At 54.0% G+C, this 23,770-nt stretch overlaps 1 protein-coding gene across 1 annotated transcript in view; it reads right to left on the bottom strand.

The window, feature by feature from the left end:
* Positions 1-2,323: 2,323 nt before the first annotated feature.
* Positions 2,324-23,770, bottom strand: part of LOC103917959 (pleckstrin homology domain-containing family N member 1-like) — a 25,955-nt gene continuing 4,508 nt past the window's right edge. The window contains exons 3-16 of the mRNA XM_009325182.1: positions 21,087-21,233; positions 20,629-20,709; positions 19,091-19,178; positions 15,588-15,712; positions 13,906-14,055; positions 13,427-13,507; positions 9,041-9,110; positions 8,396-8,550; positions 7,558-7,752; positions 6,735-6,995; positions 6,008-6,160; positions 5,018-5,230; positions 4,710-4,758; positions 2,324-4,289 (exon numbers count right to left, since the gene is read on the bottom strand). Coding sequence (XP_009323457.1) covers positions 4,096-4,289; positions 4,710-4,758; positions 5,018-5,230; positions 6,008-6,160; positions 6,735-6,995; positions 7,558-7,752; positions 8,396-8,550; positions 9,041-9,110; positions 13,427-13,507; positions 13,906-14,055; positions 15,588-15,712; positions 19,091-19,178; positions 20,629-20,709; positions 21,087-21,233 — 1,962 coding nt within the window. The 3' untranslated portion in view covers positions 2,324-4,095. The remainder of the gene's footprint in view (positions 4,290-4,709; positions 4,759-5,017; positions 5,231-6,007; positions 6,161-6,734; positions 6,996-7,557; positions 7,753-8,395; positions 8,551-9,040; positions 9,111-13,426; positions 13,508-13,905; positions 14,056-15,587; positions 15,713-19,090; positions 19,179-20,628; positions 20,710-21,086; positions 21,234-23,770) is intronic.

Genomic DNA, 23,770 nt, shown 5'->3' on the forward strand with positions numbered 1-23,770 from the left:
GTGACCCAGCTGAGCGGCGGGATGTGTGCAGGCTTGCTGGCAGTTCCAGAGCGCTGGACCTGCAGTTTGTGGGCGACCTGGTTCAGACCATATTTCTGCTGCAGCCAGGCTGTGAAGGATGAATACATTTTTCAGGAAATTAGAGGTATTTTGTGTGTTTACAGGTATTAGAGTTTCCATTTTAATGCAACCTGCACTGAGACGTCTAGTGCCACTTTAGGTAAACCCTCTATTTTTAAATCCTGAATCTGCTGAGAAATGTGTTGGAGGAAAAGCAAGAGAATGTGGGTTTTCACAGTCACAAGGCAGGTGTCCGTGAGCAGAGCTCACAAACACAGCCCTGTTCTCACCTGCTACAGAGCCGCCCGGGTCAGCATCTGGATAGGTAACCATCAGGGGAAAACCAATGGCCAGCAAAACCGATGACTCAACAGGGACACCAGGCTGTGCTGAGGAGCCTGGGTGTGGGTCTTGACCAGTCTGATGCTTATGGGGGCTGGTTTGGAAACATTTTAGGGCTTGTGAACACACATAAATTGCTCTGCATTAATTATACCAGCCTAGCAAAGCTGTACAACCTTCTACAGTAGGGACAGGTAGAGGGAGAGCAGGGAGAAGTGCTTCTTCTAGGGGAGCTAAATGCAGCTGGGAAAGGGTGTAAGTAAAACTCCTTCAGCTGCTTATATGGCAGGGGCTGTGTAACCATTTCAGCGGCAGTTTGTTATCACAATCCTTAATTGCTACGGGGTAGCTGTGAAGAAACAGCAGACGGCAGGCCTTAGTGGACAACTGGACAGCAGCATTCAGGGATGGGATACTCAGGTCCTGTGTACACCCACAACCCCGCTCTCTCTTGGTGCAAGCCCCTGACGGTGCCCGTTTGCTAAAGGGCATGCTCACATTTCATCCCGAAACGCTATGTTCTACGCCGGGCAGCAGCTGGAAGTAGCTACGCTCTGCCCCAGAAGTATGGCAGGAACAAGGCAATAACTCAGGCACAGACGCGCGAACAGAGAGATGGAGTTCAGGACCTGAAATAAGAGCCAAACAGACCACGGCAGCTGCGCACAAAAGCGTGCTGGAAGCATGAGAAATGAGCGGCCTGCATGTTGAAAGGGCAGCATTTGAAAGAGTGACAAATTTAGCCCAGATGTAGCCGGGGAGGAAAGTTGCCATTCTGGGAGCAGGACTAAAATTGCTTTAGAAGCTGTGTCATGTCTCCGCAGCGTTTTGAAACCAGGATCTCGCACCTTGCTACTGGTGGCCCTGTGCAGGCGTGTGTCACTGTCACCGATCAGTGTGACTGCACATCGCAGCTTGGGAGAGCTGCTCACCGGGGGACAGATACACCAGGCTTCTGCGGCCAACACATCTACCTCTTGCCTGGTTATTCAGTTTCTTGAGCACTTCTGGCTGCAGCACAAACACCTGCCAGCTTTCCAAGCGTTAGCACCTTCCAGCAGCTGCTGCTGTGGGTTGCTGACTTGCACAGAGCAGTGTGCTCGGGAGGCCAAGCCCTCTGCCTGCCCTGCTGCTCCCAGCCCTAAGAGATTACTGAATTTTAAACTGAGGGCCATATCCAGTTCCTCACTGGTCTCCTCTGCAGAATAACTCTGCAGAGGCAGCCAGGACACCTGGTTTTCTGCCCAGAGCAGATGCAGGGACAGAAGTGGCCTACAGGCATCTGGATGCAGTCCTCAGGACGGTATTTCCTTGCCAAGCAAGCCCCTGCTGTGGCCAGCTCCCCTTCCCAACCGGCTTTGTAGAAAGCGGCTGCCATGAAGCGAGGTCAGACTGACAAAAGGGAAAAGGCAGAGCCAAACCCTGCACCATCTGGCAGCCCGCGGAGGGCTCAGCTCCGTATCCGACCCTAGCGCTGGGGCTGGCCAGCGCGTCCCACTCAGTTCGCCCAGGCTTCCCCCAGGCTAGAGAGCAGACAGCACAGACCATCCCGAGTCGCAGCACGGCACGGGCATTCCCAGCTGCACAAGTGCACGGAGCCATTTGGAGTCACCAACTGATTTTTGCAGAGCACCTTTCCAAGACCCCCAGAACACAGGGCTGAACCAAAGTCTGATTAGCTTTGGCATTAAACCTCTAGCCAGGTCTCGCTGCCTGACAAACGCAGGGGAGACTTTGCTCTAGGATTAGGTGTTTACAAGTGCCTGACCCGAACAAGAGACAGTCAGCACTCTGGAAATCCTCCTGGACCCAGGGACCCAAAGCTCTCAAGGGAGGAAGGGCTTTGGAAAGAACAGCAGCAACGAACAAAAAGTCGCCTCCATCAAACCAGATGATGGCAAAGAAAAAGAGAAGAAATGTATTCCAGAAGAATGTGTATTGCAATTGTCCAGTCTCACAGAAATCCACCAGGGAACTTTTACAGCAATAGGGAGGGGCTTTTCCCTTTTGATACATTGCAGATATCACTGTTGAAACCCAATTAAAAAGATCATGGTGACCACCTCCAAAGTCAATGTGTTCATAGGAGCTCATGAGCATGGCTGCCTCCCAGCATACTATGTGCTTCTGATGTTCCCTAGTGCAACTTTGTTCTGAATAAATAGATCCTTTTGGGGTTAAGTTATTAGATACAAATCTTCCCAAAATGAAAGTAAACCTGAAACAAAACAATAACAGCTAGAAGACCCAAACCAACACACACACAAATGTGCAGACAGCTGCCCATTCTACAGTACTGAACGCCATCCACAGCTAGAAAATTAAATAGATCTTCAACTTTGCCACATTTACACGTTAAATACATATAATCCACTCAAACCTTGCATGTAAACTTTGTTGGATACCTTCGGGAAAAAAAAAAGTACAATGTAATACATAGATATTCAAGTACAAAGAGCTCCTGAACTGTTTTGTGAAAGAACAAAAATAGAGATTTTGTTAATATGTTTGGTTTGCAGCCTCTTTAGGGAGCAAAGGTTAAGAATTTAGAGCCCCAGGTAAAAACATTTGGATTTGCTGCTGACCTGGATCTGGCCTAAGAGGCTGGAAAACGATAGCACTGAGACTCTGTCCCCTGTTGTTTGTGTCCTGGTCTTGCTGCTGCTCTAGAGGGGGGAAGAGAGAGGTTGCAGCCCACACTGGCATTGCTCTGATCACTGGAGTGTTATGGCTGTACTGGAGTTTGGCTTGCAGAGAATTTTCCTTCCCTTCCTGCTTAGATATTCATAGGCAGCATTTAGTGCAAGTCCAGAAATGTGCAGAGGGGTGGGAGGAAAGGACGCGGTCCCCTAAGAGGAATCTAGGGCATCCTTTCCAGGGAAGACCTTGGTAAACACAAGCCACTTGGCATATTTGCTGGAAGCACATTTCTTGATTCCATCTGCCGAGGTATCAGGCTCATAATATTGCAGGTCACCACCATGGTTTGGAGCCAGCACTGGCAGGAAAGGATTTTTTGCATAAAGTTCTGCCCAGATCTGGATTTTTTCCTCCATCTCCGTCAGGTAACTCTGATCTTGCAGGAACACAATCCTATGAGCACAGCTATTGCGACCAACCTTATATACCACGATGGGGCATGTCTCATGCATCTCTGCAGGCTTCAGAGCTCAATGGGGGAAGGTTTGGCTTAACAGCTGTTCTCAGGGATCAGTGGATCCTCAAAGTGACCAGCCTGAGGGCTCTGGTAAAAAGGAAAACGATCAAACTAACCCAGCCAAACAACCCAGCCCTTTCCTTTGGCCCCTTTGAGTGACTGCTCCATCTGAACACCCAGTCCCTTTTATCTGAGGGAGCCTGACCAGCTTTTTGTTCTTCCTTTTATTTTCAGGGGGGCAATGCTGTTCCCTAGCCAGGGCTCCCTGAGCTAGGGCAGACGCAGAGCGTGCTCCTTAGCACGGCACACACGCTGCTCCTCCGGATCCGCAGAGGCTGTCACTTTTGTGCTTTACTCCCATCCTCAGATTTAGGGGAGAAGTTTGAACTCTGGACCTGCCAGGACATGAGAGCCAGCCTTTCGCAGAGCAGGGCCCTTCCCTTTGCTTTGTACGCCCCAGGCTCCTCACCCTGGAGGGAAGCCCAATGAGAAAAGAGCCCGGGGGCTTTTCAGTGCCTGGCTGTGGAGGCCTTCCCTCAGGCCTGGTAAAACTGCTGGCCGGGAGGCGGGGAGGCGTGCGGGGTGCCTGGCTCCTTCGCCTCAGCTTCCCACAGATTGTCATAGCTGAAGTCGCTCTGGAAGCTCTGGAGCTCGGCATAGTCATGGTAGGCTGCGGAGTCGCGGTGTGGGCAGCTGGCCTCTGGCAGGTCGTAAGTGCCAAAATTCCCGTCTGCAGAAAAACAGACCAAAGCGCTCAGAGAGCTCATGAGCAACCCAGCGGCTGCCTTCTCCTTCGTCAGCAGAGAGAACGCACGAGGGTCAGCAAAATCGCAGCCCAGGAGCAGCTAGACCTGGGCAAAGCAGCGGAAGCTGCAAGTGTGCCACAGAACAAACCACAAGCCCTCACGTGTGATGGGTGGCCAGAGCTGGTGGGCAGTCAGTGGAAGCCAAGGCAATGGCCTCCACCAGACAGACACAGGCAAGGGGCAGGGTGACAGACTCAGCCCCACCACGGGGAAGCAGGAGGAAGGAAGGGCACGCATGAGTCCCCATGCTCCCTCTCAGCCCCGCTTTGAATGACGCTTATGGAGGCAGACACTGGAGAGGGCGGGTGGGCTGCAGCACCCAAGCGGCCTTCCAAGAGTCTCACCTGGTGGCTGCAATGAAGGGCCCAGATGTTCCTCTCGCAGAGAAGAGACCTGAAAAGAAAGAGACGCACTGATGAGGATGACTTAGCACTGCAGTCCTGGGATACCACGCACCAGGAATCAGTCCTCTGTTGGTTCCCCCATCCCTGCTCCCCAAGATGCACCCCGTCACAGAGCGAAGGGCTCAGAGCCCTGCAGTGACTGACCACTCGTCCAGCCCAGAGAAAGGCAAGCTGGGACCCCTGCACCCCTAGGTATTCCCCTGCAGCCTGCACAGCGTGGGGCACGAGGACTGCATTTACAAACTCACATCTTCGAGATAAGAAGCATCAGCAGGAGGCCGCAGCTGGAGACGGCATGAGGTGCCAGGGGTGCTGTAACTCGGAGCCGCAGGCACCTCTCTGCAGTGACTGCTGGGCAGGGGCTGGCAGTTCCGCTTCTGCAGAGAGAGATGCTGGGATACCGGGAGGGCTGGGCATCCGTTCGCCTGTGCTGAACCTGTCTGTCCGGGACACTGCAGGAACTTAACCAAAACAAACTCTAGATTTGATACCTGCCATGGAGAGTTTGGGAACACTGACTGGCTGCTTCCCACCTGTAAGCTAGCCCTGCTATGAACAGACTTAGGCAAACCAAGGTTTTCTGCTTGCCTGGCAAATTCTACTACATTCCAATCCGGAAGGCCTTAGATGGGAAAGGAAGAATGGCTGCGGGTCCCTCGCAACGACCCACAAAGGTAGCGGAAGTTGGCCAGATGTGAAGGTGGTGGGATGAAACCCACTGGCAGCTCAGGGGACGAGGAAGGACAGAGAGCAGTCAGGAAGAACCCTCCGAGGAAAGGGAAGACTTCAGCAGTATGGGGGATGCCAGCCACAGACTCAGAAATAGTCTTTTCCCAAGGGATGTGCAAAACTAGAAATGTAGCCTTTAATAGGCACTCAGTTATCACAGCTGGAATTTTTGGGGGTGGATAAAGTGGTCTGACTCATCTCCAGTTTCTGTAGACTGGATCACATTTGAGTCTCTGTTTTGCGGTTTCTGGCTCTTCCTGGGATTACTGTGATGCTGGCATCCAGTGATAAGACAGGGGAAACCTGTTCCCCTCTGACTCTGTCCTGGCTTGAAAAAACAGAGAACTATGCTGTGCCCTGCCCCACCCCGAAATGCAGGCCTCGCGTTTCCACATCCCGCTCAGGCTCGGGCAGACAGCAGGAAAAGAAATGGCCCGAGGCATGATTTCTGGAGCCAAAAGCCTGTGTGCTGAGTCAGGGCCGTAACCAGCAGCAAACGCGCAGGGTACCTCTTCCAGGAAGCTGGAGCCTGCCACACTGCAAGCGCTGGGGGAGCTGGGCATATAGGGGTCAGCGTACAAGGGGGAGCGGGGCATGGTCGGCTTCTCCAGGGAGCTGGAAGCTGTCGAGGGCTGACTTCCCACCAAGCTCCATCTGTTCAGCTAAAAGGCAGAATTGAAACAGGAACGTGACAAGCTGTTCCCTACTTGCAGTTCATCCCCAGGAGGGATCGGAGTGGGGAATCTCCCTGCAATTCAAGTCCCAAATGCTGCTCAGCCGTGAGGGCTGACTCCCGACTGTAGCTGTCTGTGCTAACAAGGGGACTTCCCTGGGCGCAAGGCAGATGCACACTCATTGAGGCTGAGGGGAGGGAAACGTGGCATCCCACACTAAACCAGTGATGGACACATGCTGGAAAGCCCTCGGAAGAAGAGGCTGTGTCCTATGAAATAACACCACTCCTACTTGCAGAGCACTGGTGCTCGTGTTGCCTCAGGAATTAGTGCCCAGCATCTCAGAGCTCCAAGAGATGTTGCTCCATTTGCTGTGTTTAACCTCACCTCCCATGGGCCATTTTCAAATGGAAACGGGTTTCACGCCTGCCCTAGAGCACCTGCCAGGACAGCTATTCCTGCAAGTAGCGCTGTAAGGAAAACGCGAACCGTGAACCAGTTCCTCTGCTGCTCGACCCTTGCCAGGCCGGAGGGCAGCCCCACTGCGTCCCAGCCCCCTTACATCGCTCAGGTCCAGGTGTGGCGGGGGAGCTGCAGGGTGATGCTGCGAGCTGTGTGCGGAGTATGGCTCGTTGTACACCGAGGACAGGAGCTCGCCGTTGGGGTTTTCGGGTATGAGGCTGCAGATGGTCCTCTCCGTGTCCTGGCTGGGCAGCTGCTGGCCACAAGGCCCACATTTGCCCTTGGACTTTCTGGCGCTGCCCCCCCTCCGCAGGTCCTGCGCGGGCAGCCCCGTACTTGGCCAGCTGGCCTGCGCCAGGCACTGAAACAAGAAGACAGACCCCGGAGCTGGCTCTCCTCAGGCCAGCCCCAGGTACACAGACCCACCTGCAGCCAATGCAAGGCACTCCCCTTCTAGGGCTGCTGCTGCGGGCATCGCGCTGCGCTCGTGCATCGGCGTGGTCCTGCGGCCAGGCCCATGCCCCATGCGCTCCCCCCCGGCACACGCACACAGCCCCTGCCGTACGAATGCTGCACAGGGTCGGAGCAAAGGCCTGCCTAGCCCATCACCTCCACCTACCCACGGGCTTTTACTTTGGGATTTCCTGACCTTTGAACAGTCCCGTTTGCCCCTTTTGCAATGTGTACAAACAACCCTTATGCAGAGTGGAATATTGGGATGGGACCCTTCAGCAGACTTTTCCTTTATCAGCAATGACAAAGCTGAGCCAGGACAAATACAGGCTCCAGGCATGGATTTGCTCTGCCGCATAGCAAACACTGACCACCCGAGCTCAGCCCATCCGGGCACCTGGATAGACCGCTCTGCTCAAAGGCAGTGTCTGTCCCCGCATGCATCCCAGGCTTTTGGGGGGTTCACTTACATGGAGAGGCTGGGAATAGCCAGGGGAGAGGGGGTCTTCAAGCACCCTGCTCTCAGGCATCAGCACGAAGGACTGTCCATCAGGGAGAGAGCCGCTGTTCTGGGAGAGGTGTGTTAAGGTGGCCACTCTCCCTCCCGACGCCCAGGAGTTTGTACGGCCATCAGAAGTGAGCGACCCTCTCCCGCTGCCAGCAAACTAGACGGGAGGGAAGAACAGCACATAGGAACAGCCCTCTGCGTGGCTGCAGGCACATCCCACCCCAGCCCCATCTCCTGCCTGAGCGTCGCTGGGCCAGCCCAGCCCAGTCCTCCGTGCCCGCACGCCGGGGCCAGACCTGGGCCTGGGCTGTGCCCGCATGGCGAGCAGCTGCCCGGGGCAGCCGTGCCCGGTGCGGTGGGGTGTGCTGCCCTCTAGGGCTGAGCAGGTGGCTGAGTCCGGCTTGCAGGGGTGACAAGGGTGAATGACGAGGGCTTGTAGAGGGCTGAAGGGTGCTCAGGCACCCTGACCCCATCCTGGCTGCAGTGCTGGCAGGGTGGGTCTCCCCTTCCTTGCAAGACCCTGTTAATGTCCTTGTGCCGATGCCTCACTGCACAACACTGTCACTGCCTATGGCCAGGGGTCTGCTTTTGAAGGAATTTAATATAGTGTATGCCCATATAATGTAATACAGGGCTTCAAAATAATTTGCAGGGATCAGCAACTTCATGACAGCCTTCAAGCAGGGGACTTGAAGCAGTCTGCTGTGTCACAAGAGCACTCGCACGTGGCCAGAGATAAGACAGACAGGAGTCCTGGGACACATCTATTGATTACCATGCAAGCTCAAAACATCTGTTACCTGGCCCGGGTGTGGCAGCTTTGATCCTGAGAAACTCTCTGATCCAGAGAGGGAGGAGTCGGCATTTCGAAACTGGGCTGTTTTGAGACAGTAGAGCCACTCCTGGTAATCATCATAGCTGCGGCAGATCACCCGGATTGAATTGATTAGTCGGCCTGTAAAAACATCACTCACTGTTGTTACTAGGTTTGATCGACAGTCTGCGTTGCTTCCTTCAGAAACCCATGGGAGTCCCCTTGCTCCGTCCCTCCCCACCTTCTCCTGGGGTCTGGAGACCCTGACACTGGTGCAGGGACAACGGGAATGCTCTGCCTTCGGTGCTGACCGTTTGCACCTGGCTGAATGTAGGACAGGGACAAACACAGGCCAGATCTAAATGAGGGGGAACCTGTGCAGCCGTGCTGTGACAAGCTTGCCCTGGTGCAAGCGCTGCCGCTAGTTCACAGCCTCTCCCTGCCAGCAAAGCCAGCCGGTTGGACTCGATGATCTTGGAGGTCTCTTCCAACCTTTAATGATTCTATGATTCTATGATTCTATGAGCGAGCACAGCCAGGAAGATGGCCACAGCAGCTTAGCGAAACCAGCCCGACCCCAAAGACCTCCGTTGCTGCTGCCAGCACACCCCTCGGCATGCCGGATACGTACCTTCTATTAAAAAGGAGGTTTTCTCGTTCTCTTCAAAAAGCACTTGGATGGCGTTGAGTGGCAGCTCGCCCTGTCGGAGAGAGAAGCAGGCTTAGGACCGCACAGCTGCGTGCAGCTCACAGTCCATGCGGTACAGCAGACAGGCGGAGCGGGGAGGACAACCTGGCTGCCCCTGCCCGCTTGAGGGCTGGAGCCTCTGCAGGCACCTGGCCGGCGAAACTCCGCTTCTAGAGGGGCTTTCCCGTCAGGGAAGCCAAGAGGCTTTAGGAGCCTACTGCAAAGTTTTGCCAGCTTAGCTGGGAGCACGAGGGCAGCCCCTAGCACAGGGCCAGCGGTGAGGACGGGGCAACGTTGGCAGGATCTTGGCTGCTCTTCATGCAGTGTGGGGAGAAGGCGCAGCTCGGCCCCGCTGGCAATCCCTCTGCAGGGAAGGGGAGGAGGAAGGGGAAGCTTCGTGCCTAAATCCCCTAGGCTAGGTCTGCAGGAGATGAGAGGCACCCAAGCTGCTGCTAATCTGGGTGAGGACTTGGGTACCTCTATACTCTCATAGGCGTGGGGCACAGGCACGTTGGAGAACTCTGTCTCCAGCAGATTGACTCAGCCTTGTCCCAGTAAACTCACCCTCCCCGCTCACAGCTCGCTCTCCCACCACCAGCCTTACTGCAGGAACGAAGCCTCTGAAGCCAGCGTGACTGCACGAGCCATTTCTGTAAGCTTTGCTCTTACAAAGTCCCTCCTGAGACCTGAGCTTGGAAAAACACTCCTTGCCTTCTAGCTGTTTTCAACAGTTTCCCATGGTTTAATGGCTGACTTCTCCAGAAAATTTTGCAAACGTGGTCCTGAACAAGGTTTTAGTTGCTGGATTGGGACTTCCAGCCTTGCAAACAGGAATCCCCACAATCCATACCCTGCAAAGTCTTACAAAGACAGGGTTGAGCCCTGTAAATGCCAGCTGGTGAAACGTGAGCTCTTGTGCTATACAGCACAGTTGTGAATGCCACTCCTGTGATGGGAGTGGGGTTTGCCCCCGGCAGGCGCTGCATCTATGTTCCTATTAGCAGGGAGCGGAGGCAGAGAAGCTCAAGCAGCCTGTCCCCAGCCCCTGGAAAAACTGGAGTTAGAAGATACCATGTGCTATTGCCCCTAAGTGCAATAGTGCCTTTGCATGCACAGCCACCACTGTCCTCTCTGCCACAACCCGGTGTCCCCTGGCCATCCCTGCATCTGCCACAGGCGCTGGTCTGTGCCAGGCCCAGCTCTCCCGTGAGCTCTGTGGGACGGGCAGGAACAGGCAGCACCCAGACCTCGTCTGCTCCTGCAGCTGCGCCCCATCCTCAGGCCAGCATCAGAGCCCTGCTCTGCTGCCTGCTGCCAGGTGTCCTTTAAGTGTCATTGCTGACAGTTTAATTCTCTGTGATGGGCAACCTGGCAGAAGGGCCAAGGGTTTGTCAACACTGAATTAGGATCTAGGTCTCCTCTTTCGTTGGGGCTCCCCAGGCTGAATTTTCCTTACATAAATAGAACAAGAACAGTCCTGGGAGAGCAGCTGAAGCAGATTTTGCACTGGAACCATCTCACAGATGAGCTCATTGCTTTACTTCTCATCTCTTTCTCTGAGCAGGGGGAAACTGAGTGACGCATAGTTTCTTTGTTCCTTAAGCCCCTGTTCGCCTCACCCGGATGTCACCCTAACCCTGTCTGTGGGCACGGACCACTAGGCAGGGGCAGCTGGTGGCAATGGCCCTGGGAGCAGCTCCTGTCCGGGATGGCAAAGACAGGGTCTGGGGAGCGCTCAGGAAACGAAGTTCCCACCTCATGCCGCTCTCCCCCATGCCCAGCAGCGGAGGAAGCACAGAATGCAGGAGCAAAGCCCTGTCATTTAGCCGAAGGCCGTCTCGAAAGGTGCAATCAGTTAGGATTTATTTGCCTAAGTTTAGGGGCTGCAAAATACGGTGTCTACCCCTCATCATGTCCTCACTGCAAAGCTGTCCCAGCTACATAGGCTCTGGGGAATGCAGCCGACGTGACAGCTTTGCCACAAGGGAAACGTGGAGCTCAGCCGGGTGTCCGCGGTTTGTGCTGGCCAGCTGCCTCTCTGCAATGGCCTGTGGGCACACGCAGGCTTCTGTGGTATTTCTCCTGCACCGAAAGTGATTTATGGGCTGAGCAGTACAGGAAGGCTGACCTTGGGAGGGAAAGCTCATGCAATGCTCCATGACTCGTTTTCCCCTGCTGCTGTAAGAAATGGACTTTGACGCTTCAGCCGGCGCAGGTGCTGCAAGGCTGCGTGTGGAAGGGGACAGTGCCGCCTGCTCCTGCCGCTCCTCAGCTCTCTGGCACATTCGAGCAAGCCCTCCTGCCACCGAGGATGACTGCGTAGGGCTTCCCCCAGGCGCCCTGTGCTCCATCCTCCCTAAGGCAACATCCCCCTGTCCGTGGGAGGGGGCTGAAATACCCAAGGGCTAGAGTCCCACCTAGGGAAGTGCAGCAGCATCCCGCAAATAACATGCACATCAGCTGCAGAGAGCCCCTCCATCCTCCCCCAGGCGCAGCGTGAACCTTCCTCCCCCCAGCAGCTCCCCCCTCGCTGATTTATGCCTCGCCCAGGGCCTTTTCCCACCAGTGGTGAGCCAGAGCCTGCTGCTTTGGGTGAGCCCCATCCCAGCAGGCTCAGCCCCTGCCTTCCCTTTCCCTGTCCCACACACAAACTTGGCAGCGGCAGCTCCTGTGGTTTGTATGAAACTGAACAACAAAAGGGCCAGGCTATTCCTTCACACACAAATTGTAGGGCTCAGCGTCTGCTCGCAGGGAAGGGAAGTTAATTTGCAGAAGCCCTGGGAGAAGGCTCCTGTGCCCTGACATGCCTGTGGAAAATCAGGTTCTCACTGCAGTGTCACAGGCTGGTGAATCACCTCCTGCTGCACTCGGCTGCGCAGATCCCTGCCATTACCCCAGCGAGCGAGACGCCCGGGGACCAACGCTCATGCACCGTGGGAAGGGAACATTGCACGGACAGGGCAGACAAATCTGGTTTAAGGTTTCAAAAGAGATGAGTTAATCTGAGAGCCCAGCCCAAGGCCCCCTTACGTGATGCCCCATTCCCAGGAGCTGCAAACAACATGTTCCCGAAAACAAGCTCTGTCTGAGGTGTGTCACACAAGCCACTAGCTGCTGGAAAACACCCTCCGCTGTTGCACTGGGGATGGAGGAGAGCTTTCGCTGGCATATGTCCCTCCTCACACCCCTTCCCATTGCAGGCACAGCCATCTCCTCTGGCCAGGGAGATGCTCTGTGCAGGTCTTCCCACCCTTGAATTAAAAGCAGCCTGCATAGCTTGGGGCCTGAGGTGGACATGGTGAAATCATGTGAAGAAGGACCCCAGTGAGTTCACACTGAATTTCATCTCTGCAGGGTTTCCTTGTCACTGGCTCCTCTCTCAGTGACTAAGAAGGATGCTGCTCCTCTGGAGGAGCAGCTCAGCTCCGCTCTGCCATGTGCCAGTGGTGCTGCACCTGCAGGTTCAGAGACAGTTCAGCGCTCTTTTGGCACATTTGTTCTAGCACAGGAAAACAGGGCCAGAAAGCACAGAGCTGTTTAACAGCCATTGCAATGATGTCTGAGATGGATGTTGGCAATCAAGTTTAAGGGCCATTCAGACTGCAAGCAATGCGGATGCAGCTCCCAGGGCCCACAGTGCCACTGCCCATCTGTGCTGAGGCTCCCAGCATTGCTCCTACAAGCAAAGACACACCAGTGGACTAAAGAAGCTCTTCTCACATCCCCTGGGGCACTCAGGCCTCCACATCCTTGTTGGCCCTTCCGCTGGCATGCCCAGACATTGCTCAGGGCCCCTGCTCCCCAGAGGAAAAGAGCAGCAAATGCAGTGCACCAGCACCAGCCTCCCCTCTCTGCCCGCCAGCCAACTAACTGCCTTTGCCCTTCCCCACGAGCATCAGATGTGCTGCCTGGATACTACCTGCTTTCAAGCGGTCCCACAGAGCGGGGCCTGGGAAGCCAAGCCCCCGCGGGGGCACTCTCTGGGGTTGTTCCAGCTCCTGTCTCAAGCAAGCGAGCCAGGCTCTCCGCCAGCATAACCATACAGAAACATGCCAGCCTCCCTCCTCCCAGAGACTCAATTCCTTGGCATCCAGCTCCTTTCCCCCTGGGCTTTTGTAGGAGGGCAAGGTGTTTCTCATGGGAAGATAGCTTGCAACATCCTTCTGCTCACCTACCAGCTGGCAAGGGAGCAGTGTGGAGGGAAAGCCCTTGCCAACATGAGAAGCACAAGGGAACCCAGGTGGAGGGGAGCAACAAGCCAAAGAAGTGCTGCAACAGCCACCGTGGATGGGTGAGAGAGAGCAGGAAGGTGCTCCAAAATGAACTTACCTTAAAACAGAGGCTGTTGCGCTCTTCAGATACTATCACCAGTGTGGACGGGTAAAGCACCAACAGCCGGTCATGCTGCTCCTTGGAAAATAAAGAGGAAGAGGGTTCCCTGTGAACAGCCGGACAGGGCTCAGATCTGGAGAGCCCTTTTCTTTGTCTCTCTGAGAGCAGCCCAGGGCAAGGGCTCTGGAAACAGCTGAGCTGCTTCCCTGCAACTGGGCTCCACAGGCGATTCCTGCCAGCTCCAGCTACCAGCGCTGTCCTGCAAACACTTGCGCATGTGCTGTCCCCAAGCACCACTGCTGGGCCACAGGAGCAGTAACAAACCTTTTTCTTTTTACCGGAATGTAGTTAAAGCACCCTTCAGGGACCTGCTGGATTAGTGGCAGCAGGTAGGCAGGAGTCTGCGCTAGTCACTCCATCCATTGCCTCTTCTGAGCCACGCTGACAGGAGATTGCTCCCCAGAGCTGTGTCCTACCTGGAAAGGCAGATGCTGAAGCTTCACTTTGGAAACACAGAGGACATCGCCTAGGGATTCGCGCTGGGTCCCTCTCCACTCCTGGACAGGCAAGTTCTGCACGGACCACCGCAGGTCCTCCTTCCCCATGGAGCTCTGCTTCCAGTCGTTCTAGGGACAGGAGCAGAACCGAGAAGCAGGGTGGACATGTCCTCCCCTAAGAGTTTAGCTACCACATGGCCCATCTCAGGACACTTTTCAAGTGTGGCAGAAGCCAGAAAGAGTAAATAAATCTGTGCAGGAGCCAGTTTTCCAGCCGGGACTGAATAAACATACTTGGTACCTAGCATCATCTGTACATTGCCTTTCAAAGGGGAATACCTCCGTTTTACAAGTGGGGAGATGAAGGCAGGGAGGGAAGTAAAACACCCCGCAGAGACTGGGAAAGAAGCCACGTATCTCGAATCTGGTCCTGTTTTCTAGGCCCCGGTTCCAGTCTCCTCCTCCAAATATTTCGTAAACTCTGGATAATTGCACAAGCAGGCAACTGTGTGAGAATTTCTCCGAACCAGACCCAAACCTCTGACCCTTCAGAGGCTGTGGTGGTGGCACTTCTGGGTCGCAGGTCTCCCTTTCAGCACACACGCCCTGCCAGGCCGTCTTGCAAAGCCTTTCTTTTTGCACCCTTCCCTCGCAGGAGACTGCACACAAGGCAAGCTCCAAAATTTGAAGCTGTGTGCGCGCGCACACGCAGCAGAAATGCAGCAAGCTGTTGTCAGGTCTCAGCAGTACAGAGCACCTTTGGGGTTGCCATTCGGACTGAAATCCCACATCCACTCGGGTGCTGGTTGCACAGACCTAAGCTCCTAAGGACATCTGAACACAAATACACGGTTCCTCCACGGGCAGAGGAGTTCCCAAGCAAGAACATGTCTGTCAACTGTGGGTAATTAGCATGTCTATCCACGGTTATTTTTGGGGTGGTGGAATAACTAAAGGAAGGGAGAGCTGTGAGACGTATTGCCCAGGGCCAGCTCTAGGCACTGGCAAACAGACAGGTGCCTCGGGCAGCAAGCAGCCCGTGCCACACGCAGGCCCTTGCCACGCTGCTGCCCCGGCCCAGGCCACCGCTCTGGCAAGGCTGGTACGTGCTGCTGGCGGAGAGGGGTCAGTTGCCACGCGTCAGAAGGGCTGAATTACAGACCGTGCACAGCCCCGGCAGCTGCTGGAGGTGGTACGAGTGGCACCAAAACCCCTCTGCATCACGCCAGAGAGGCAGCTCCCTGACTGATGTAGTGAAGCACTCAAGCAGCTGGCCTGGAAAAGGGGGATTAGGCCAGGAGTTAACCCCACGCCTCCTTCCAACATTTTGAAAGAGCAGCAAGCACAGCAAGGAGCATTTGGAAGTGGACCCAGAGCCCCTCTCCCTTTCCATCCCCAGCCCTCTGCTCAAGCTCTCCAGCCCGGAGGAGGTGCCCAGAGCCCCATGGGGCACTCAGGATTCTGGAAGAGGAAGGTGTTAGGTGAGCGCCTAGAAGTGTGGTGAAAATGGTTGAGAGAGGCTGGCCGCAGAGATTATCCCTCCCACTGAACACAGCAGAACAGTGCAGCACCCACCCAACTGGCCCAGCTTCCCCGGTCATTCAGCTCTGAGCCCACAGCATGGGAAACGGTTGCGCACCTCATCGTCCCAAGACACTAACCTGAGAGAGGAAGGGCAAGCCACGGCTTCCTCCATTTAGCTGGATCTGTTTCTCCAGGTGGTAAAGCCACTGCTTCAGCTCTGACTCAGTAGGGCAGAACACAATAAGAGGATTCAGCAGAGGACCTAGGTATGCGAGATACAAGATGAGCTGAGCAGATAAGGGCACCAACTGCAGCATCAACAAGTAATCAGCTGGCCAGAGCTGTTACGCTCGACATCACACTATGGGTCGCCTGTGAGTGCATTGCTCTGCTGGCATCATGCTCCAGTCCTTCCTGCCACTACCTTGAGCCCATTGCCTCTCACCAGTCTGCTGGGGAGCTCCCCGGCAGGGACTGCTCCAGCACCTCCTCGCCGCCTGCTCACGCAGCCGTATCTAGCTCTGACCACCAGCCACTTTTCAGTCCAAAACCAGGCCAAGAACAGAAATCAAAGACAGTACAAAAGTCAAGCTTGAAATCAACAGACAGATTTCAGCTTTAAAAGTCCCCAACAGTTTGTGAAAAGCATCTCTGCGGGCAGAGACTATCACAACGTGCTGCTGCAGACAGCCTAACTCAATGCAAAAGTTTCATGCCATTTCTTAGTTTCACTTTGGCCTCAATATGTAGAACGTCAGTAGCTTTCTGACGCTGCTTATTTATTGCTTCACCAAATATAATCTGTGCCAGACAAGCTGAAGCTGCTCTCAGACATACTCTTGAAGGGAGGAACAGCCCTGTATCTTGTTGATTTTAATGTTTCCAGCTATCATTTCGCTTAGTAGCACGAGCAAAAAGTCTCACACACCCTCTGCTACTCACTACAGACATAACCTAGTGACGTTAATAATCATTTCTGGCAGGCTGCAGAATGTATGTTATGATTAATAATTTACCGGTGATCTCATATTAAACCATACTTGGTGCATGCTCAGTAAGATCCGGCTTTGCGGGACTTGGAAGTATTCAGATAAGCAAGTGCACTGAATAAGCATGATACTTTGCCCTTCTGTGGAGTCTTTCATCCCATAATTCCTGCATTACTTATGAGCAACAGTTAATTAAGACTTTTTAACACCTCTGTCTGTCAGGAAACACACTAATACAAACAAAGCAGAGGTGGGGAAACTGAGGCAGAGACTCCCTGAGTGACTTTCCATACATCACACCATTCAGAGCCATTACAGTGATAATTAGATGTCAAGCATTACTGGGCATCCAAGTGTCTATGTACCATTGTGGCTCTGGAGCCCTCTTGTCTCCTCTTGCCTTGGTTCCCCTGTCTTTGCAATGGAGATAAAGTGATTCCCTACTTCATAGAGTTGCTAGGAGGGTATAAAGGTGCTAACGTTATCTAGATCTTCTGGCAGGTCTGAATACTTCTCTGGGCATCCAGGCCCTTATACAAACAGCAGTAGGGCATGACCCTTAACATGGCACTGCTTGCTCTGCCACCTCCTCTAAGGTCAGCCTTTCAGACATATCCTGAGGGCTGCTCACGTTGCCACATCTAAACGGGGCCCCAAAGGAAGAGAAAATGAGAAGAGAAACTCCTGCCTAAGCCTGAAGCCTGAGACATGGCTGAAGCTCGTGCAAGGAGCTGCTGGGGAGGCTGTGAAGCAGAGCCTGAAAGGCTGCTGCTAATTCAGTTGCTGCCATTTCCCTCAGCCCCAAGGGCACGTCTGCGGCAGGGCCATGACACAGCCATGCTGAGCAACCTGTGCCGGCCCTCGTGCTCTTTTCTCCTGTCTTGTCCTTCCTCTTTCCTTGCGAATGCTTCCAGAGGAACATTGGAAGCAAGAAAGCCCCTTCCCGGAGCAGCAGCAGTTTATTCCCACCGAAATCTCTCTGTCTGGAGACACTAAAAAGCTGCAACGTTTGCAGGTGAGGCAGAGGTAGCTCAAGGTGCTCAACAACAACATCTGCATCAGAGGCTGTACAAGAGATGGACCACAAAGCCAAGGTGATGGCCAGCCGCCGTCCACTTCTCCGTGCCAGTGCACTGAGGGACGGCTCTGCACGCTGCCAGGCTTTGTTCTCACGCTCCACCTCCACACTTCCAATGATCGTGCCGGCATCTTCTGACATACTGAGCTACCCTAGAAAGTGCAGTCCATGGGGAACTACTGACGCCACGGGATTTCACAAGAGAATGGATGCGTGTCTGTTGTGTCTCAGAGTCATGAGACAAAAGACTTCCACCCAGACCCTGTGTGGGACCACGGACAAGGCTCTTATCCCCTCCGTGCCTTGATTTCTCCCCTTCTAGCAGAAAAATAAAACTGCTCCACTGATCTCCCGGCGATCCTAAATATCGCTACCTCCCTGGTTGCTTCGTGTCGCTGCTTCCTGATATATACAGCACTCTCTATCAGAAAGGCCTTGGTTTGTTCTTTCTCTAAGCAGGACACAAACCCAACAAAGCTTGAGGCAATTTTCCACCCAGCCACACTCCTGCGTGTTTTAATACAAGCAGAACAAGTCCACCCACCCCAGTGCGGATGCCCCTGACCTGTTATGCCTGGGAGAAGTTTTCCTTCATTTTACAGACTCCCAAAAAGAGTTGGAGAGCCCTGCCTAGTACAGTGTAACGAGACCACAGCTCAGCAGCCCTTAAAATTAATGTGTTGTTTGTACCAGCTCCTTGTTACAATTTATGTAATTCTTTTGTTTGAGTGGCCATTGTATAACTTTCTCTCTAACAGAGGACACCAGAGTACACAGACAGTGGGCCTAGGACACAAATGAGCTTTCTTGGCTCTGTATCGTTACTGGGTTATTTACTTACTTCTGTGTACTTCATGCTTTAACTGCTACTCTTGGGGACTTGCGACCGCTGTAATTCAGCAATGACTAAGCCCAAAGAAGCCTCCAGCCAAGCTGCAGACAGGTTGTTATCCCAGGAAAACTTTTATAAAGCAAGACCACTCAGAGAGAAGTTTAAAAAGCTTGTGGAGGCAGGAGTGCTGGTGAGGGAAGAGTTGGTGAAGTAACATTGGGTCCTGAGGGCACCAGCCTGGCATTACTGGTAGAGGCAACTCACCTCTCGGCACTGTTGCCCATGCTGTGTACTTGAGCAGTGCCATACATCAGCACGCACAGCGCTGTACACGTGCCTGCTCGGAGTCACTCCCTGGCCTCGGGGCTTATATGGCGACAAGAGGTGAGAGAAGGAGTTTTATTCCATTCCTTCATTCAAATGTGGTGCACAAAGAGCAAGTGACTGGGCGGAGGTGGGAACTGTCACCATCTGTCCTGAGTACTAACCAGCTGGAGCACAGGACCATCCTTCCTCTGCGGTCCCTATCCAGTCCCTTCCCTGCCTGCAACCCTGGGCATCACTGTCCAGGTGGTTAGGAGCAAGATGCGAATGCTGGGAGGAAAAAGCTTCAGCTCTCTACAACCTCTTTCCACAATGTGGTTCTTCTCTGGGACTAGGTCAGAGTGGGACAAAGAGCAGAGACAGTCGTGATTCATACACCCTCTGTTCTCTGTTCAAAGCAAACGGAGAGGCACCAACCTGCAATGCGGAAAGCGTGATCCTCCTGCCCGGTGCTCTTCCCATTCTCAATTGCACACACATTCAGCTCTTTTAAAGGCAGCAGTCCCTGCATAAGAAGGACACACCATTATTTTGGGGGGCAGCCCGCAGGGAGGCTCTGCAATTAATGCCTGTTTGCCGTAGGAGACTGGAAGTCCAGACTTGGCACCAGCAGGTTGCTGTGGCTCACGATGTTAGACTGCAAAACACTGCTCTGAGGGGAAACATTTGGGACTTTGATCCAGCACGGCCCCCAGAGGAAGCAGGGTCAGCAGCTCCCCGGTGGGCTCCGTGGGGCCAGTACTGCAGTAATTAGCTGCCATGCTGGAAAGAACACTTTCTTTATATTCCAAGTCCTCCAGTTTTAAGAGAAACCGCAGCAAAACAATGCTGGTTTAACGCAAGAAAGATGTAAATGACCATAAAGTAAAATTGAGCTGTCTGGTTTCTACACTCCATCAGAGTCCCACTATAACGAAGCACAGGAACATATGACAAGTTGTGCTCCCCACCTTGGGCTTTCTAAACAAGGGCTGTAAAAGATGCTAATTGCTGTGATGTCTAGGGGCCAGTACTGGCGCATTAATTCCTTTTTAATTCCTCTAGAGTTAATAATCTAAGGAGCTGTTTATAAAGGAGATGGGGGATTTTGTAATATTGTTTGTATTCTGACATGTGTCTTTCCAGTTGAAGGCTGGGTTGCTGGATGACTCAGGAGATTGTATTGGCATATTGCATTAACCTCAAGTCACCTAGAAGACAATAAATCATTTCTAAAAGGAACGAATTTTACAAACATCTACAGAACAGCCATGCTCAGTTTTAGTTACTCACTCATGTGGAGGGAAAGCACATTCAGGGCTTCCTGTTTGTTCGGCTGTGATTTTTTGGCTGCATGTGCAAAAAAGCCTATTGTTTGTAATTCACCAGCATCATCAGGTTAAAAGATTGATGAACGGTTTGCCAGGATAGCTCCCCAAGGCTGCCCTCGGTTTTTTCTTTCCACCCTCTCCCACATGTCTCTCTCTCCACCCTGCAGGTGAAGAACTTCCCCTTGGTTCAGAAGCCAGGGCGAAGTCCACCATCGGCACCCAGGCCAGTGGGATTTTGAGCGATAGGAGCTCTGACCCTCACCGAGGCACAGCTCTCTCTGCTTGGTGCTCTACACAAAGATAAGCCAAGGTAGCCTAAACGCCTCCCATCCCTGGTCCTGCCTGCCAGCCCTGCACAAGCCCCTGTCCCACCTCCGTGGGGTCCTCTATCTCTCCCCACAGACAAGGCCAAGGACCCAGGTGAAACTGAGCTTGTCTGGGTACAGTCCTTAGGAAGAAATGCTCTCTTCCTCCAGGACCTTGGCATCCACGGGAAGGGACTTGCTGAGATCACCTAGAGGAGGCCAGTGGCAGCCCCAGGAGCAGAGTCCCCTGCCCTGTCCCGTCCCGTCCCCCCCGTGCCCCAGCCTGGCCATACTGCCCGGACTCCCCAGTGCTTGCTGCAGCACCTGGGAGATGCCCTACCTGGTAGATGAGTCCGCTGGAGCCCATAGACTGGAAGTACAGGTAAGACTGGAACAGCTCCAAGAAGCAGTCATTCACCTCCTGCAGAAAAGACACGTTTTGGTGTTTATCTCAGGATGCCTTCCTCCTCCCAGCTTCCCTCTGCATCTCAGGCTGATCTGTCCACAGAAAAGCCAGCGGTCGCTTATCCAAGGGCCACCACTGCATCTCTACTGGTGGATCTGCTGCCAGCCCAGCAGCTGGGCACGGAAGCATGGCCCAGGTCCCCGTTGGGATGGGAGCCAGTGGGCGCCAGCTGGTACCCATGTACTGCGTAGCAGCAGAAGTCCCTGGGCCACGCAGTAGCCCGAGGAAGTCTCTGTGAGTCACATTTCCCAGAATTACACTTCACTTCCCAGTCCTGCAGGGTCACTCCACACCTGGGAAGAGAAACACCCAAAACAGGTGCTGCAGCTTACCTGGCAGTGCTGAAACTTAAACTTGACCTTGGAGTAATAGATCATTTTCCCCAGATTCCTGACAACCGTTTTCCTTCGTCCCTTCTTGAACAGGCTGGGGAACCTCTGGTCCAAGTTTTCTTTCTGGTTTTCCTGGTTCTGAATACTCTGCACCAAGGGTTCAGGAAAAACAAATCAGAGCCGGTGGGAGGTGGGGGCCTGATGTTTGGAAGAGACATTCCCAGGACATCTTCCCAGAAGGGCTTCCTCAGAAAGGCACCCAGGCTGGGCTGTTTGTTGGTGGGTCCCCATGCCAGCGTGGACCTGGGGTTCGGTTACTGCTGGGAGGCTGTCCTCCCTAGGCAGGGGGGGATACTGACCTAAAGGGAGGTTTTCTGGGTTGGGAAAGAAGGGGTGCAGAAGCACATCCTGCATTTAGGGTCTCCCAACTCCACGGACGACCTCCTGCCTTCCTAATCAAATTCACTGGAACAAGGACCTATCAAGGCTAAGCAAACACAGCTTGTCGTCCACTGGGGTTAGTGGAAAGGTTTTCTTTGCTCTAGTTCCACCTGGATTCCTCAGCTCTCCCATCTGCTCAGATCTCTCGGTTTCTCTAGGTGGAATCTGTTGTTTCAGGTGCCCAGACACTTTTGAGGCAGAGTCCCACAGCCATAAAAGCAGCTGCAAGGCACTGAGTCACGAAGCTGCTCATTGTCAGTGCAAAAACCTAAAGGAAGCCAGCAAGCACCGGGGGAGAGCAAGGGCTGGCGTGAGAGGGAGAGAGCACTCAGGGCTGCGGGGGTTCCCTTATTTCCTGCATTCTGGGTATAGGGAAATTCTTCCTTCTGTGCAATGGCACAAACCCACACCCCTACGGCACTCCACTGCTCACAGCCCGGGGTTGCTGTTGCACTGTCTGGATGCCGCATAAATCCCAGGGGTGAAAAGCTCTCCCTGCAGTTTCTCTGGGAAGAACGTTTTTATTTCTGGGGGTCGGTTGATTTCCTTGGGGAGAATGGAAGGGCTGTATCCCAGCGAGGTCACAGACACCACTGATTTCCCCCCCAGGTCAACAGCCAACTTGCATATCTGAGTCTTAAATGTCAGCTTTGTTAGACACGTCACAGACTCCGGGATATTCATTCCCAAGCAAAAGAGAAAGGTAGGTGGGAGATGCAAGGTTTGCCCTGCTGCTCAGTCGCCAGGCTGTGAGGCCACCTTGGTGGGACCCCACTCCGAGCACTGGCGGCTGCGTTTCCTGGGGATACTTCCAGCGAGGGCACGGCCGTGCTGGAGCTGGGAGGCAGGGTGTAGCGGTGGCATGTGGCTCCCCGGGCCTCATACGCTTCTGTCCAAACAGCATTTCCAGGAATGAGCAGGGAGCGGGCTGCCGGGGCTCAGCAGGGATCCAGTGACAGCCTGTCACCCCGCACAGCCAGGGGCTTCCAGCAGCCAGCGCTTCCCCGCTGCCCAACCTGTCCGGCCCGCGTGTGCCTGCTCCCAGTGCGCCGTGCCAAGGAGACAGCTGCGTAAGCCCCATGATAAATGAAGAGCCAGCAGAGCTAACCAGATCTGTCTTGCTGGGGCCTCCATGACTCACCCCTCCGGCATGAGATTAACCCCTCTCATAACCATGCCAGGGACATCGGCAGCGCTCAGGCCAGAGGGGAGCTGGTGAACCAGTAACGGGAACCTAATGCTGTCGGGATCCTTTCACCTGCAAAGCTTGGGGTTCCTTCCAGGGCCTCACTGAATTTAGATAACTCTTTTTAGGACACAAGTTAACCCCTTCTCTGCTCAAAGCCTCCCTCCAGCTTTCCCAGCTGGCTCCGCGCGGTGCCCATGAACACATACCCAGGTCCTCCCCTGGAGGTGGGAACCTGCTGGCTGCCAATTAATGGCCTCACTGAGAGGCAATTAAGCGTAGGAAAAGATTACATTTGTGCTACAAGCCGCTGTCAGAACAAAGAGCAACTGATCACCTGACAGCTGTGGCAGCAAAACCAAAACACTGCTGGGATAAGGGCAGCAACCAGCAACAGGGAGGGGGGAGACCATAAAGTAATGAAATTACGGACACAGCGATAAGCAGCAACGCCAGCTACCAGCTGCCTGGGTGATGCTGCTGCCTGGAACGTGGCAGCCAAATTCCCCAGTAATAAGTAAGGCCCCAAGAAGCAAAAGCAACCTGGGAGCTGGGAATCCAGCGGCAGTTTTGGCAAAGAGCTCAGCCAACCCGCCAGCTTCCGCAGGGATCCTCCCGGGATCAGGAGGGAAAGGGAGAGCTTCCACTGCCACTGTTCATGTGGCAAGAAACAAATTAACCCGAACACTTCCCTCTCCCAAACAAGCATCTAGCAACCCCAGCTCACAAGGGTTTGCAGCAAGACTGAGAAGACAGCTGGATTTAGCGGCTAAGCATGGGGGCATCTCCAAGACCACGGACAAAATGGGATCACGTCACTAAAATCTCCTGCCGCCCCTTCAGCTGCAGGCTGCCACGCAGCAGGCCCCATCCGCCCGTGCCACACCAGTCTTTCAAGCCCCAGCAGTCTTATCAGTCATGATCAGGTATTATGGTTTCGCAGGAAGAAGTGGGACTGTTCAGGTCTTTTATTTCTTTGTAAGGTTGACGGTGCTTCCCATAAACTCCTGATCATCTGCTTAGGTACAACAGCAATTTCCTAGGATGAGGAGGACTT

This window comes from Pygoscelis adeliae, unplaced genomic scaffold (genome assembly GCF_000699105.1).
Source record: "Pygoscelis adeliae isolate BGI_AS28 unplaced genomic scaffold, ASM69910v1 Scaffold36, whole genome shotgun sequence".
Classification (NCBI taxonomy): Eukaryota; Metazoa; Chordata; class Aves; order Sphenisciformes; family Spheniscidae; genus Pygoscelis; species Pygoscelis adeliae.